The 13,401-nt window shown below is 37.9% G+C and overlaps 1 protein-coding gene across 1 annotated transcript in view; it reads left to right on the top strand.

Moving 5' to 3' along the window:
- The window catches only part of NSMAF (neutral sphingomyelinase activation associated factor), a 40,026-nt gene extending 28,931 nt beyond the window's left edge, over nucleotides 1-11,095 (top strand). The window contains exons 20-31 of the mRNA XM_064706131.1: nucleotides 202-244; nucleotides 703-866; nucleotides 2,180-2,288; nucleotides 3,640-3,698; nucleotides 4,152-4,219; nucleotides 5,843-5,910; nucleotides 6,145-6,268; nucleotides 7,004-7,087; nucleotides 8,092-8,242; nucleotides 8,630-8,732; nucleotides 9,686-9,795; nucleotides 10,728-11,095. Coding sequence (XP_064562201.1) covers nucleotides 202-244; nucleotides 703-866; nucleotides 2,180-2,288; nucleotides 3,640-3,698; nucleotides 4,152-4,219; nucleotides 5,843-5,910; nucleotides 6,145-6,268; nucleotides 7,004-7,087; nucleotides 8,092-8,242; nucleotides 8,630-8,732; nucleotides 9,686-9,795; nucleotides 10,728-10,822 — 1,178 coding nt within the window. The 3' untranslated portion in view covers nucleotides 10,823-11,095. The remainder of the gene's footprint in view (nucleotides 1-201; nucleotides 245-702; nucleotides 867-2,179; nucleotides 2,289-3,639; nucleotides 3,699-4,151; nucleotides 4,220-5,842; nucleotides 5,911-6,144; nucleotides 6,269-7,003; nucleotides 7,088-8,091; nucleotides 8,243-8,629; nucleotides 8,733-9,685; nucleotides 9,796-10,727) is intronic.
- Nucleotides 11,096-13,401: the final 2,306 nt, after the last annotated feature.

The following is a 13,401-nucleotide window of genomic DNA, read 5'->3' as shown; positions in this document are numbered from 1 at the left end:
CTGATTCCTTCTGAAACTTTCTGAAAATCTCTTGGAAGTCCTAAGATTTTTCAGGTAAAAAAACAGGATTAAAATGTAAAACATCAAACTCTAATGCCTGCTGAAATAGCTTATTTGTGAGTAAAAATGCAGCTGTTTGTAGGAAGACAAACAAAATGAACCTTGTATATCTACATTGTACAAATAAACTTTTTTTTCCAGTGTTTCATCCATTAACTTATGAAGGAGGAGTGGATTTAAACAGGTAATTAACAAGAATCTGAATGTTTTTGTTAAAGCAGTTAGCTAAGTTTCTCAGTATCTCTCCAGGTTCTCTGCCAGCTGTAAAAGGGCTCTGTACATGAATAGTGTTGCTCTTCCATTTTATACTCCCAAATATACAGAGAACCAGCACCATATTCTCAGTTTTAGCTTTCATTGAAAGACTGTTTCTTAAGCATTTCTTCAGTCTGGCATTTCTGGAAGTGCTTCATTTTTTCAGTCATTGAGAATATTGTTATTTTACAAAAACAAAGTTATATTTTACATAAACAAAGTTATGAAGCTGTTATGATTGTAAATCTTCAGTAAATCAGTTCTGTAAGAACGTGCAATGATCTGTAGTGCTGTAGTAACTGCACACACAGTTCCATGCTTTTGGGGAAGGGGAGGGGAAAAAAGCACTTGCTTCCATGGCTTAATCATATATCTTGTTTTGTAAAGTATTATGGACCCCAATGAAAAAGTAGCTCTGCTGACACAAATCCTGGAGTTTGGACAGACGCCAAAACAGTTGTTTACAACCCCTCATCCTCAAAGGAAAATTCAGAAATTGAAAAGCTTGTCTCGAACATCTAGTCACAGCACTTCCATAGCTGAGTCTCCAGGTAAATGTTTAATAGATAAACTAACAATGTGAAGGATTTGTAATTTTGAGTAGTTTCTTTCTCCCACAGGATCTCATTATACAACTCTCTTGGCTACTTTCCCTGTAAGGCAACTCAAGATAAATCCATGAACTAAATCTTAAAGAAAAACAAAACTAGACCAGTTTCAAATTTCAATATACAGGTGTTGCCCTGTATTTTGCCTTCTCTTCCAGTGGTCTCGTGTGGGACTGTTGCACCTCTGCTTCTGAAGCTGTGGAAGGGCGATCATCCCTGGCCTTTCCTGACACTTTAAATTCAAGCTGATGTGATGGCAGTTTCAATGGCCATATCTGCAGGCATTCTAAATGATGCAAAGATTTGTTTGGGTTTTTAACAGCAATGTCTTAGGGGGGTAATTAATTAATTAGCTTGATCAAAGTAAACCTTAAACACTTAAATTAAGCATCTGAATTTTTTCTCCTTTTCCATGACTTGAATGAAAATCTGAAAGGACATATTTTTCCCCCTATACTGCAGGGACAGAGTTGACTGAGTAACTTTCTTCTAGAAAAGGATTGTAATGCCCTCACAGGCATTACAGTTGCCATTCAAGGCAGGACTTAAACCACTTCTCCAAAACTAAGATGCTATTGTCTTCATAAATTATATAGTGTTTTAACTATAATTGGGCTGATTCAGCCCAGGTATCACTTAGAAAGATCTTTCTCATTTGATTGTCTGCAATTCAGTTACCATTTGATGGCCTTGACTTTGAAGCAGAGGAATGACAATGAGTGCTACTTAGCATGGCAACCTGTAGCATCCAATGGCAAGAGGAGCTTTGAGAGTTGTATGGGGTGATAGTAATGGTCATGTATTAAATAGATTTGCTGTCTAAGTCATTATTTCATTCATCAATGTTTTCTCTTGAGTTTGACCGTTTTACAATTGACATCTAATTATCTCAATTTTGTTGCATTTTTAATCCCTTAACTTTTGCAACAATGAAATGAAGTTGTGACACTCTTAACATAATGCAGTAGAATAATAAAAGCATATACTTCATTGTAGCAGTAAATGGCTTCTCTAGTTCTTTTCCATCTGGAAAGGCCTTGACATTTCAAAGGACATCAAAACATTGCTGCAGAGTTTTTAGGTTTCCATTTTTTGTTTGTTTGTTTTCCATTTCCTTTGGATTAGTCTAACAATCTTATTCCTGAAGCTCTGCATGATTTCTGTAATTTCATATTTATGTCAGCTACCTAGGTATTTGAAATATGTCTTTTTATTTTCTATTTGTGATGGAACTTTATTGTGGCATTTTATTGCAGTTTCTCCAAATGAAGAATCATTTGAAGATTTGACAGAAGAAAGTATAACACTTGCCTGGAACAATATTGCCAAACTAAAATTAGATACACAGTGTAAAATTCACAAAGAGTAGGTACTATTCTTTCCAGTCAAAATTCTTCCTCTGAATTGGGAGGGGAGGTGGGAATCTCTGTGTCAGTCTGAATGATGGGTTAGGGTTTAAGGTAAATACTTTTCTTTTGGAGATGACTTAGTGATTTGATTATGCAAGATGAACTTGAGTATAGGATGGGTTATGAATCCAGAGAAGGTATTTGTCAGCTTGATTTTTGCTGTTGTTTTTCCTTGGCTTTAGATCTGTATAGGTTCATTATCATTTTAGTACCTGAAGTAGATATTGATTACTCTTGTCTAAAACTGATAACAGCAGCCAGATAAAGACTCCAATTTATTTTTTTTTTAAACCGTCAGGAGCACAAACTTCATCCCATCAGATTTGAAAGGTTAAACACTTAAGTTGTTCCACTGTACACCTCAAGCTGTTGCTGCATGAGCAGTTTGCCAAGTCTCAGCTATAGGTTTTTAATTTATCCAGGTACCAAACTACTGTTCTGGTGGATTCCTAGGGATTCAAGGGTCAGTAGGGGCTCTTTTCAGGTGAACTTTGAAAATACCTAATGACAAACAGCATCAGCTATGTGTTAAAGAACAGATTTTCCTTTGCCCCCATCTGTCCTAGTGACTGGGCTGGTTAGGAGGATTTCTTACTACCGTGAGTCCAGCTACTTTCTTGGTGACTGTAATCAAATCTAGGAAAACATTACCATGTCCTTAAAACAAGGTAATATTTGTAGTGAGAAATCTGTTACCAGATTGTTAGCATTAAAAAAATCTTGATCCTGAAAAGAGACTCAAATTTCAGCTTCAGATTATTTTTATTACTTTTTTTTTCCTGAAGACTGCTGAGAAATAATGAGACACAGAGCTGTGTAACAGAACTTTGGCTGTGCATTATGCTCTGTGCTTCCTAATTGCCTGACATAAGCTTTGTCTAAAGTTCTTCCTATAGTGACTTTGCCAGTGTCAAATTAAAAGAGAAAAAAATGTGCAAGTTCCAATTCCTGACACTTGAGGTTTTCAGTATCTGCTCGTAGGCAGCTTCCTGATTATTTGTAGCTAATCCAGAACTGGAAAAACTAAATGTGAAATCATTTATCTTCTCACATGGGCAAGTCCCTTCTGATGAAGATGGAGTTCTTACGGAACACTATAGGGATCCTGTCCTGGTGTTTCACATTTTATGTCAAGGTATATTTTTGTCTCTAGGCAGGTAACACACCACTGTAGTGTTTTTAATCTCCTTGAATATCTTAGCTCTTACAGAGCTCAAGTAACAGATTTCAGCTGTAGTCTATTTACAGTATGGTGGTTCAGTTTCAAAATCTATGAAGTCACCCACAAGCTTACTTGTATTAAACAGGGCAATTACTGGAATAGCAGTCACTTGCAATGGGTCTTCTGTTTTCACTACATCCCAGGGTAAGTATTGCACAGGTATTTACCACAACCTGCAGGGTAAATGCAGGTTAATGTTGTTTTTTTAACAAAATGGCATGAAACTGAAATATATATCTGATGTAATTGAATAGCTTAACTATATGAGTTTGCTCAGTTTTAGATGATTTTGACTCAAGCATTTCAATATTATCTAGGCTTGGAAGATAATTTCAGTGATAATAATAATGGACGTTTGTCCATTTACATACCAGAGTTCTCTTGGAGTTTGATGGGCATGTGGTAGTCCATGTGTCTGTAACTGGTACAAAACTGGGTAGTTCCAGGCCCAAGTCACAAGCCTTATAAAGAGTTTCTCAGAGACTATGAGAAACCTGTGTCTGCTTTTCATACTAAGATATTCAAACAGGAGCAAAATTATTAGCTTCTAGAATATAAAATAGTCTTTTTATTTTCTATTTTGTCCCTTATTCCCAGATTCAACTTTGAAGATGTTTTCCAGAGACTCAAAAACCATCCAGAGAAGTGTGTCCTTTTCAAACATGGTAGGCTGCTGTCAAAATAAGAATGAGATGATTGGGAATCCTCTGAAAGCTGCTCAGTGAGATGGCTCTTAGCATCCATCAATGCATCTTTTCTTTCCCCTGCCTACTCAGTTGTATTGTGTGTGAATAATTTAGCAGAGTGAATTGAGACTCTCTCAGGCCACCAGAGAGACAGAGCACATTCTGCAAATGCAGAAGAAGCATTAAATGGTTACACTGTCTCTGTTCTGAGTTGCCCTGCTATCCAGGGAAGAGCTTGTGGTAGACAGTCTGGCATGAGCAGGTTTATCTTCCTGTGCAACTTGAACTGCCAATGGGACCAGAATTTCAAAGTTTAAATTCCACCACATGCTCACACCAGCATTGCCTTACTGCACCCAAGTATTTGAAGCCTGTGAGTCAGCCAGCAGAGAAAAACCAAGCACAGGGAGTGGAATCTGTGCTGGGTGAAAATGAGCCATCCTCCTTCCATGAGCAATGATCTCAGCAACTTGTGAACAACACTTTCCCCCTGCTCCTAAAAGAGAATTTGATTTTCTGTGCTTGAGCACTGTTGCCATACCTGAGTTATAAAGATACACTCCCAGTTGCCATATTCACTTTTTATTGGTGCAAGACACCAAGATACATCAGTTTTCTCTCTATCACCATCTCTAGGGGGAACAAGAATGGCAAATGTGTTGCCCAGACAGAAGCCATAACATGCTCTGGCTGGTCCCCAAGTAAGTTGCAGAATCAAGACCCTGTGGTCTGCCATGGGGCACACTGGCAGGTGAATCTAGACACATCAATTCCTAATCTTCAGCAAAGGGAAATTTGGGAACATTGCTTCTTGGCACTGTGAAAAGGGAGCTCTTTGACTCCTAAGCCAAAAGTCTGTTTTTCATGAGGAGGCTTTGTATACTCTTATTCTTTTCCCCTATAGTTTTAGTGCTGATCTAAACATTTCAAACAATGTTAAAAGGAGTAGTGTTTACAGTCCAGCAGGTTATTGTTTTTCAAACAGACCTAAAACATGACCAGTAATGACAGCAGGTAGAAGCACTGGGCTGATTGTTGGTTTTTTCCTTGCCATTCCTAGTGACAGTAATGTAACTGAGCAGGTACCTGTAAATAATGTTTCTTGTTCAAAGTAGTAGGAATCAGACAGTTGTATTTCTTCCTTGAAAGACCTGAGCTTTAGGTACTGAGATAAGTACCTGTGATGGAGAACAAACATCAAAAGAATCTGCATTTTTAGTTTCTGTTAGCCATTTGTGTCTAGAATTTAGAGCAGCTTACAAGATGAAGAGCTGACCCACTTACTTCTGAGTGAGGAATTACATACCATGTGCTTGAAATACGAGATTCTTTAGAAAGATTTATCAGTTCTGCATGTATTTCTGAATGTTTCTGCTACCTTTATTTATTTATTTATTTATTTATCTATTTATTTAATAGAGATTAAGTATTCTTGATGTTCAGTGTCTAGCCTCTAAGGTTTTTCTTGATCAGTGTTCATATAACATCTGCATGTTATTTTTATAGAAGATTAAAATGCTTCTTGTTCTCCAAAAGCATGTTAATGTACTTGAACTAGATTTGGGGTAAGAAATTGAGTATTTTTTTTTTTCTTTCTTGCAGGCTTTATCATCTTGTCTAATCTTACCAGGAGATACCACTGTCATAAGTTCTTCATGGGACAATCATATGTGTGTATTTACTTCCTGCTGACTTTATTGAATTTCATGGAGTGCCTTGGTTGCTATGTTTATGGTTTTAGATAATGATACAAAAAACCATCACATTTTTAAAACACAGTGTCTGTATTTCTGTTTTTTCCCACTAGATTTCTGTTAGAAACCACAGAAACAAAGTTACTTTATTTAAAAGAAAAACCTGTAAGTTTTACAAAATGTAATGCTTTTATAACCTTTCTCTGTTAGATATTTTTATTCAATTGCATTTGGAAGACAGCAAGATGTCCTATTGGGCCATGATGATGCAGTCAGCAAGATCTGTTGGCGAGATGGGCGCTTATTTTCTGCATCTTGGGATTCCACTGTGAAGGTTTGTAGATGAGACTGTTACAGTTACATGACTATTTATAGCCAGCACCTTGTAATATTCAGCCTGCCAAATGCTTTGAGGTCTTTGTACCTTTGTACTAGAGTAATAACCTGGCTAGTATCACAGTAAGTTTATTTCCAGAGCTTATTCGTCATTTAGCTTTAGCTTAACTGTTTCAAAGCTAAAGTGTTTTTTTCAGAAAATTTCATTCATTATAACTTACTGTAAAAAATTAGGATTCTGAAGACAAACTGTATTTGTTGGAGAAACTGGAATGTTTTGTGACTTTGGCAGTTCTGTTTCTTGGGTGGAACAGATTTCTAAAATGTTTAATAATTTTGTAGTTTACATTCTTCAGCTAAGAGAAGCAGAAACTTGCTAATCTAAAGAGCATGCCTACAGTTAGGTGGAAAGATAATTTGGAAGCTAGAGACAGGAAAAACTTTCCCGAAGCCTGCTGTGTATAATTTTTTTGGTAAGTACACATTTAGTGCAGTGATACACCCACTCTTAGGTAGGCTCTGTAGGGGATCTGGAGTGAGCAGAGTTGTGTTCACCATGGGGCTGTGCTTAGGGTAGAGGAGTTTGGGTGCCATTGCTGTACTCTGCCACGTAGGCAAGGCCCACAGTGAACACAAGCAGCCCCTCCTTGTAATGTGAGAGTTCAGCACTGAAGGAACCCATCTGGGGTTATATTACTGCTTCCTTGAACAAACACAAGTATCTGTGTTGTAGGTGTGGCACTGTGTTCCTGGAGAGACCTTGAGCAATAAAAAACACCACTTTGAACTGCTTGCACACTTAGAACATGATGTCAGTGTAAGTATGTTGATGCAGTGTCTGAGAACAAGAAAATTAATTGATGATTTAAATCATGATCTAGTGGTAAAGCACAAAGATTGGGTTAGGGGCTGAGGGTTGTATTTTGGGAAATGTGTGTAGGGGCTTTTTGTTTTGTTCCAGGATTTTCACTGTCTGATGGTTCTGCACCAGTGTTCTGGACTTCCTGGGTTGAAAGGTCCATTTCTTGGGACTGAAGCACCAGTATAAACAGAGGTTTCTTCATTTGTCTTGCTCAGCTTGAATGCACAGAATTCCTATGGGGGGCAGGAAGGATTGGGGGGTTTTGTTTGCCTCTTTGCTTTTGAAAACAGATTAATCTTTTTGATTGTTAGTTTCCTCTTAATGTAAGGCAAGCAAATGAAAAAGAAATCCTGAATTGTTTACCATGCTGTCATGGTAAATATCTTAATGAATTTCACTGTAAATATAGAAACACATTGTGTGCAATGCATCAGAAATGTGTAACTGCATACTTTTGTTTATGGCCTCTAACATCAGTCTGTGAAGATATTTAAAATGATTATGTTCTAAACCTTCCTAAGAGTTAGTTTTTTAATAGATCACAACATTGGCAAATACTGAAATGGTTCTGATAGCATTTAAGAACTGTACCCAAGAGAACTGGAAACAGCTGATGGGTAGGAAGTTTTTTAAAAGTTAAAAATTTTACCCTTAAGGGTAGAGTCTAGCAGTTAGATGGAGAGTATTGGTACTAAAAGCAATCTGAAATGTCACTTAGCATTTCTGATTCTGCAAAGCAAAAGCTTAAAAAGGTCTTTAAAGTGACCTATTTTTTCCTCTTATAGTTTGGATTTTTCATACTTGTACCTAATTAAGGGTGTTGAGAACTAAATTCAAGGCTTTTCATAAATAAAATGTCCTCTTAGGGATAATGGGCTTGTTTTGTGTATGTTTAAAACCTGTCTCAAGATGGCTCCCATGAAAGAAGAGGAGGAGTCATGGGATGTTTAACTTCCTAGGTAAATACAATGGACCTTAATGCTGCAAATACCATCCTGGCATCTGGAACCAAAGAGGGTACCATTAGTGTTTGGGATGTTACTACAGCAACAGTGTTGCATCAGTTGCCACATCATTCTGGGACTGTATTTCATGCTGCTTTTAGTCCTGGTACGTTGGATTTCAGTTTTTAATGTGCACTCTTGGGAGCTTCAGAAGGAATCTTATTATTAATACCATATAATATATCTTTCTTATTGAAATTACTGCTTTAAGGGCGATGGTGAGATGTTTTGGATTGTCACACATCTCCTCTGTAAAGAATTTAATTGTACACAAGGCCATGCTAGGCTGCAGACCAGCGATCTAGACTCTACACCAATCTTGTTTATCTTTGCTTGCTTAGAGACTTAATTTCCAGTAAATTATTTATAGATACATAGGTGAGGTAATATCACATCCAACATGCTGATCACAGAGTGCTTTGACAACTGGAACGGAATGTCTGAACATGGTTTTTCTTGTTGTTTCTTTTATTTGCTTCCTTCTTTTGTACAGACAGCAGACATCTACTGAGCACAGGGGAGGACTGTTGTTTTAAAGTAATAGATGTACAAACTGGAATGCTTGTATCTTCTGTGACCACTGAAGAGCCACAGAGGTAATGCTGAGAACATGCAGGTTATGGAGCTGGCTGGAGATGGCTGGTGACAGCAGTGGGAAGGGCCATAATACTGGGAACTGTGTTTTACTGAATCACTTTTTAGAGTGAAAAGACTGACATTCTAGCATTATGATCAAGCTTTCCAAACTGGGGCAAAATCAAACAGCTCTCTAAGTAAACAACTTTTCAACAACTGTCATGTCCCTTAAAGATGATGACAGCTGTAGCTAACCAGCTCTTCCAGCAACTGAACTACTGAAATGTCTAACAAGTTGAGTTTTCTTATTTAAATAATCTGTTACTAATACTGATTCTTTGGGTTTGTTGTGGAGGTTTTGTTTTAATGTTTTCTTTTTTTGATAGTCTTAAAAAATATTGGCTTTTAAAATCAAAGACCAATCACCTTTTTCCACCAATTGAAAAGTATACAGTTATTTATGGTTTATCAGATAAACAGATGGAATGCTTACTCAGTTACTGGAGTAAAAACATAGCAGCTATACATGGAATACACTTCATTTTTTTTTGTGGGTGTATATAATCATATATGCTTGTTCACATATATTTTCACTAGTTATTTACCTGAAAGTCATCTTTGCTTTTTAAGTGATGGTTTCAGGAATATGAAGTGGCAGAAGTGAAAGTGGTGACTCATGAGAGCACTGGGATGTCACACACATGCATACCTGACTGGGCCCTCTTCTGTTATGGGATTGTTTCAAACTCTGCCAGGGGAAGGCCTGGCTTGGGTCTAGGGCAGTCACAGAACCAAGACTGGGTCATGGATCTTTAAAATAATTTGGGAATAATCTTTCCAGAAAGACTGTGTTAAAAGGTAGTTTCCTTTGGTTTCATATCTCTATTTCCTGTTCTTTTCTGACCTAGTTTGGAAATGTCTGGCTGTCATAATGCAAAAGCTTGACATGAACTAATCTCAGATTTACTTGCAGGTGCTTCAAATGGGATGGAAATACCATCTTATCAGGATCTCAATCTGGTGAATTACTGGTTTGGGACCTTCTTGGAGGAAAAGTTACTGAAAGAATCAAAGGACATACAGGTATGCCTGAACTATTCCCATTCTCAAACTGAATGTGAGATTCCTATTTTCCAGCTCTTTTAGAACTGAAAAGTTTGAGAGTCATCTGCTCTTGCTGTTCCTGATGTCAGCTTTACCTGAAACACCAGAATTAGAAGTAGGTCCATGTAAGCCTCCTAGGAAATCAAGTAAGAATGAAAGAATATTGCTTTGTAGAAGACTCGCCAAAGGGAAATGACTTTCAATTTTTCTAATTACCACAACATTGCAAAAGTCAACATTTTTCTACCTGTTGGCCCTCAAATGTAATATAGACTGTACTGTTTCTTTGCCACAGTGTGTCCAGGCTGAGTCTAACAACGTTAGGTAAAGTTCTCTAGTAAATTTGTTTTGGATGGGGATTTATAGGCAGATTAAATGTATCTATATAGTGCCAGTATATCAGCAACCAGAATGTGTGGGAAAAACTACCTAAGTTTTACTAAGTCAAGTTTTTAAGGCTATTTAACTAAGAACAGTTGTTTCAAACTTCCCTGCTGTAAGTTTTACACTGGAACTTGACCTGTGGAGAGATCATTCTGTAGTTGGGGATTTTTCAGAAGTGGGCTTCTGAGGCATATGCTACAAGATGTGAATACACTTCTACCGTGAAAATTCCAAATGTCAGTGAAAAAGCTCATTCTCCATGAATGCTTTCCATACTTGCCATCTGCATTCTACATAGCAATGATGTCCCTCTAGTACCAAAATTCAGCTGAGGCAATGGAGCATGAGATCCTTACTATGAATAAGAGCAGCTAGGACCCTACTAAAATTCCTCTTAGCAAATATGGTGTCAGTGTAATCCAATGCTCAGACTATGCTAAACTCTCTCAAAGAAAGATCTGTTCTGCCATCTCGAGTACCACACTTACTTGCATTTGGATTTACTTGTTTGTGATTTTGTTTCCCAGGTGCTGTTATGTCCATGTGGATGAATGAACAGTGCAACAGTGTTATTACAGGAGGGGAAGACAAACAAATCATGTTCTGGAAACTGCAATATTAAGTGCCTTTCCCTCCAGTCATTTAAATGAACTCTAATTTTAAACCAAATCTTTTAAAGGAACTTAACTCTGTGCAATGATGGCTGCGGAAGTTCAACCAGATAGGAAGCTTTGTTCAACCACAACTTTCTATGTTATGTTGACTTCACTGAGAGCTCTTAACTTCCATAGGGTATGCACTTGTTTTTCATGGACTATCATATTGAAATTGCTTGTGTAAAATGATATGAAATAAAAGACTTATTTTTCTGTAATTAAAGAGCTCGTAACTTGCAGTCATTGCTGGATTTACATGGAATGTATCATAGCTTGCTGTTTGAACTGCTTTGAAAGAAGAAGCAGCATTTGCATTCTTAATTTAAGCCTTTTAGGGTGTGTGGAGCTTAATGCTCTCTGTCATGTGTAGTCAACATTTCTTCTTAGTGGAGATGCATGTGATTGTAAATCCTGCTTTGAACACTGCAGCAGCTGTCCCCAGTCTGGGCTCCTGACAGCCCTTAGCTGTGGCTATTTGCAAAAGCATACAGCACAGTAAGAACAAATTCTCTCTGGCTTTTTCTTACTCAAAACCAGCACTAATGTATTGGTCTGAAGAGAAAACAAGCATAAAACTGATCTTCTAACAGACCAGATACACATACAGATATTGGGATAAATATTCTCCTAATCCTGTGCCTGAAGTTGAGCATAAATGACTATCACTCCTTCTTTTCCTCATTTTTATTACTATCCTTTTCTTTTAGTAATCTTCAGCATTTTCATGTTTTGTTTAGTGTTCCCAACCTTCTTTAGCTCAAATCTCCTTTGGGATGGAATTTCAGTGTGGCATTTAAACAGAGCTACAGTTCCTGGGTTTATCCAATCCCCCAGCTGTCTTAACCCAGGAACAAAGCAGTGTTGCACAAGGATTACTTTCTCTGTAGGACTTCAGGGTATCTTTTCCTGGGAGGAGCTGTTCTGAAGTGAAAGACTTGAAATACTTAAATTGTTTAAATGAAGTATTTAATGGTTTATTTATAGCAATAAGCATTTGCATTTGTAATGCTGCCTGAGTATGACTGAGGATCTATTTATTTCTCTGCTGGTCTTCCCTACTGCTGGTGTTGAGGTGTCTTGGCACTGTGTCCAGGGGAAGTGTTCTACTGAACTGTGTTCAGTCAGATACCCTGCCTTGAGTTTGACACCCAATGCCTATCCAAGACACAGCTGTTTCTTGGTATTGTGAAACAATCAGCTTGTGGTTAGGTGCTGTCCTGTCATTTCCCCAGTCTTCTATTCTATTATGCCAGAGTGTGAGCTTATTTTTCAGTAAGGTAAGGCTATTAAACCAAAGTGGTATTTATTTCAGCTGCACTACTCTCTTGGCTTAGCAGACAACTGTTTTTATGTAATCAATGAGTGTGTGTGGTGAAGCCACACATGGTGAAAGGCTAAGCCATACCATGCATGCCTGCTGTACCAGTCTTCATCTTGCAGGAGAATGTTTGGTGTCTGCCCTGTTTCTTCACCTTTATATTTATTTCTAAAACATATCTGTGTGTATGCAAACACGTGATTTTTGTATACTTGCCTGGAAATGGCTTGGGTGAATTCAGGATTGTCCTTTGTCACTAGGGGGCCTCCTGCTGAGCTAAACCAGATGAAAATAACTCAGACCTGAGGAAGAAGCAGAAGCTTCAGGGTCAACCTCACTGAGAGATCATATTCTTTTGATTAAATATGGATGCATGGTATGCATAGCTCTTGAGTGCAGCTGAGGTCACCTTGTGCTGTAAAGCATGCTCACAAAACAGAGCCCTCACCCTGCTCCATTGCCTAAAGCAACCATAGCTTTTTAAAGGGGAAAAATCAAGTTAACCCTGTTGACTGGATACTTCCTTCCAGTTTCTTTGAATTTATGTATATGCATATATGTATATTTAATCATAAGTTACTCTCCAGTGCTAGCTAATTTCTGCCTTAAAACAGGAGCTTTTTGATTATCCTTTTACTTCTGGTTGCTATCTGCTATAGCTGGAAGTTCTTGTACTGACAGTCTACCACTGTTTTTTCCAGTGGATTGCCCCAGTAGTTCCAGCAATCTGGCTGATAACAAAAAAAATTGTCATCTTACATCCCTCCAACATATTTTCTTGGTTTACTCTTTTCAGTTTTAGTTTTAGCATGATTTGTTTATTAGGGAGTCACAAGATTTAAGTAACCAAATGCCACTTGTTAAGCTGTAAACAGAGTTTTAAAGCCCAATTACATCTATAATCAGCCCTTGCTGACTCATCTGCTCCTAAGTTAAAACTGGTTAGAAGCAGAGATCAGTGTCTGGGCTCTAGGGATTTCACAGCTAGGCAGAGGAGCTTGACAAAGCCCTCAGAGATAACTGCAGGCACAGGGCTAGGCCCATGGGACTGAATTATACCAATGCTACATGAAGCCACCAATTACTGCCAGTGTAGGCTTGCCACAGTGGTTCCAGAGACCATCATTTAGTAACCAAACAGTCCCATTAAAATGGCTTGCAGAATGAATTTGGTCACCTCTCCAGCCTGAAGTGCTGTAATGGTTTTCTCTGGGTTACCATAACAGA

Source organism: Zonotrichia leucophrys, chromosome 2, assembly GCF_028769735.1.
Source record: "Zonotrichia leucophrys gambelii isolate GWCS_2022_RI chromosome 2, RI_Zleu_2.0, whole genome shotgun sequence".
NCBI classification, from domain to species: Eukaryota; Metazoa; Chordata; class Aves; order Passeriformes; family Passerellidae; genus Zonotrichia; species Zonotrichia leucophrys.
This window is presented reverse-complemented; position numbering and strand designations above follow the sequence as displayed.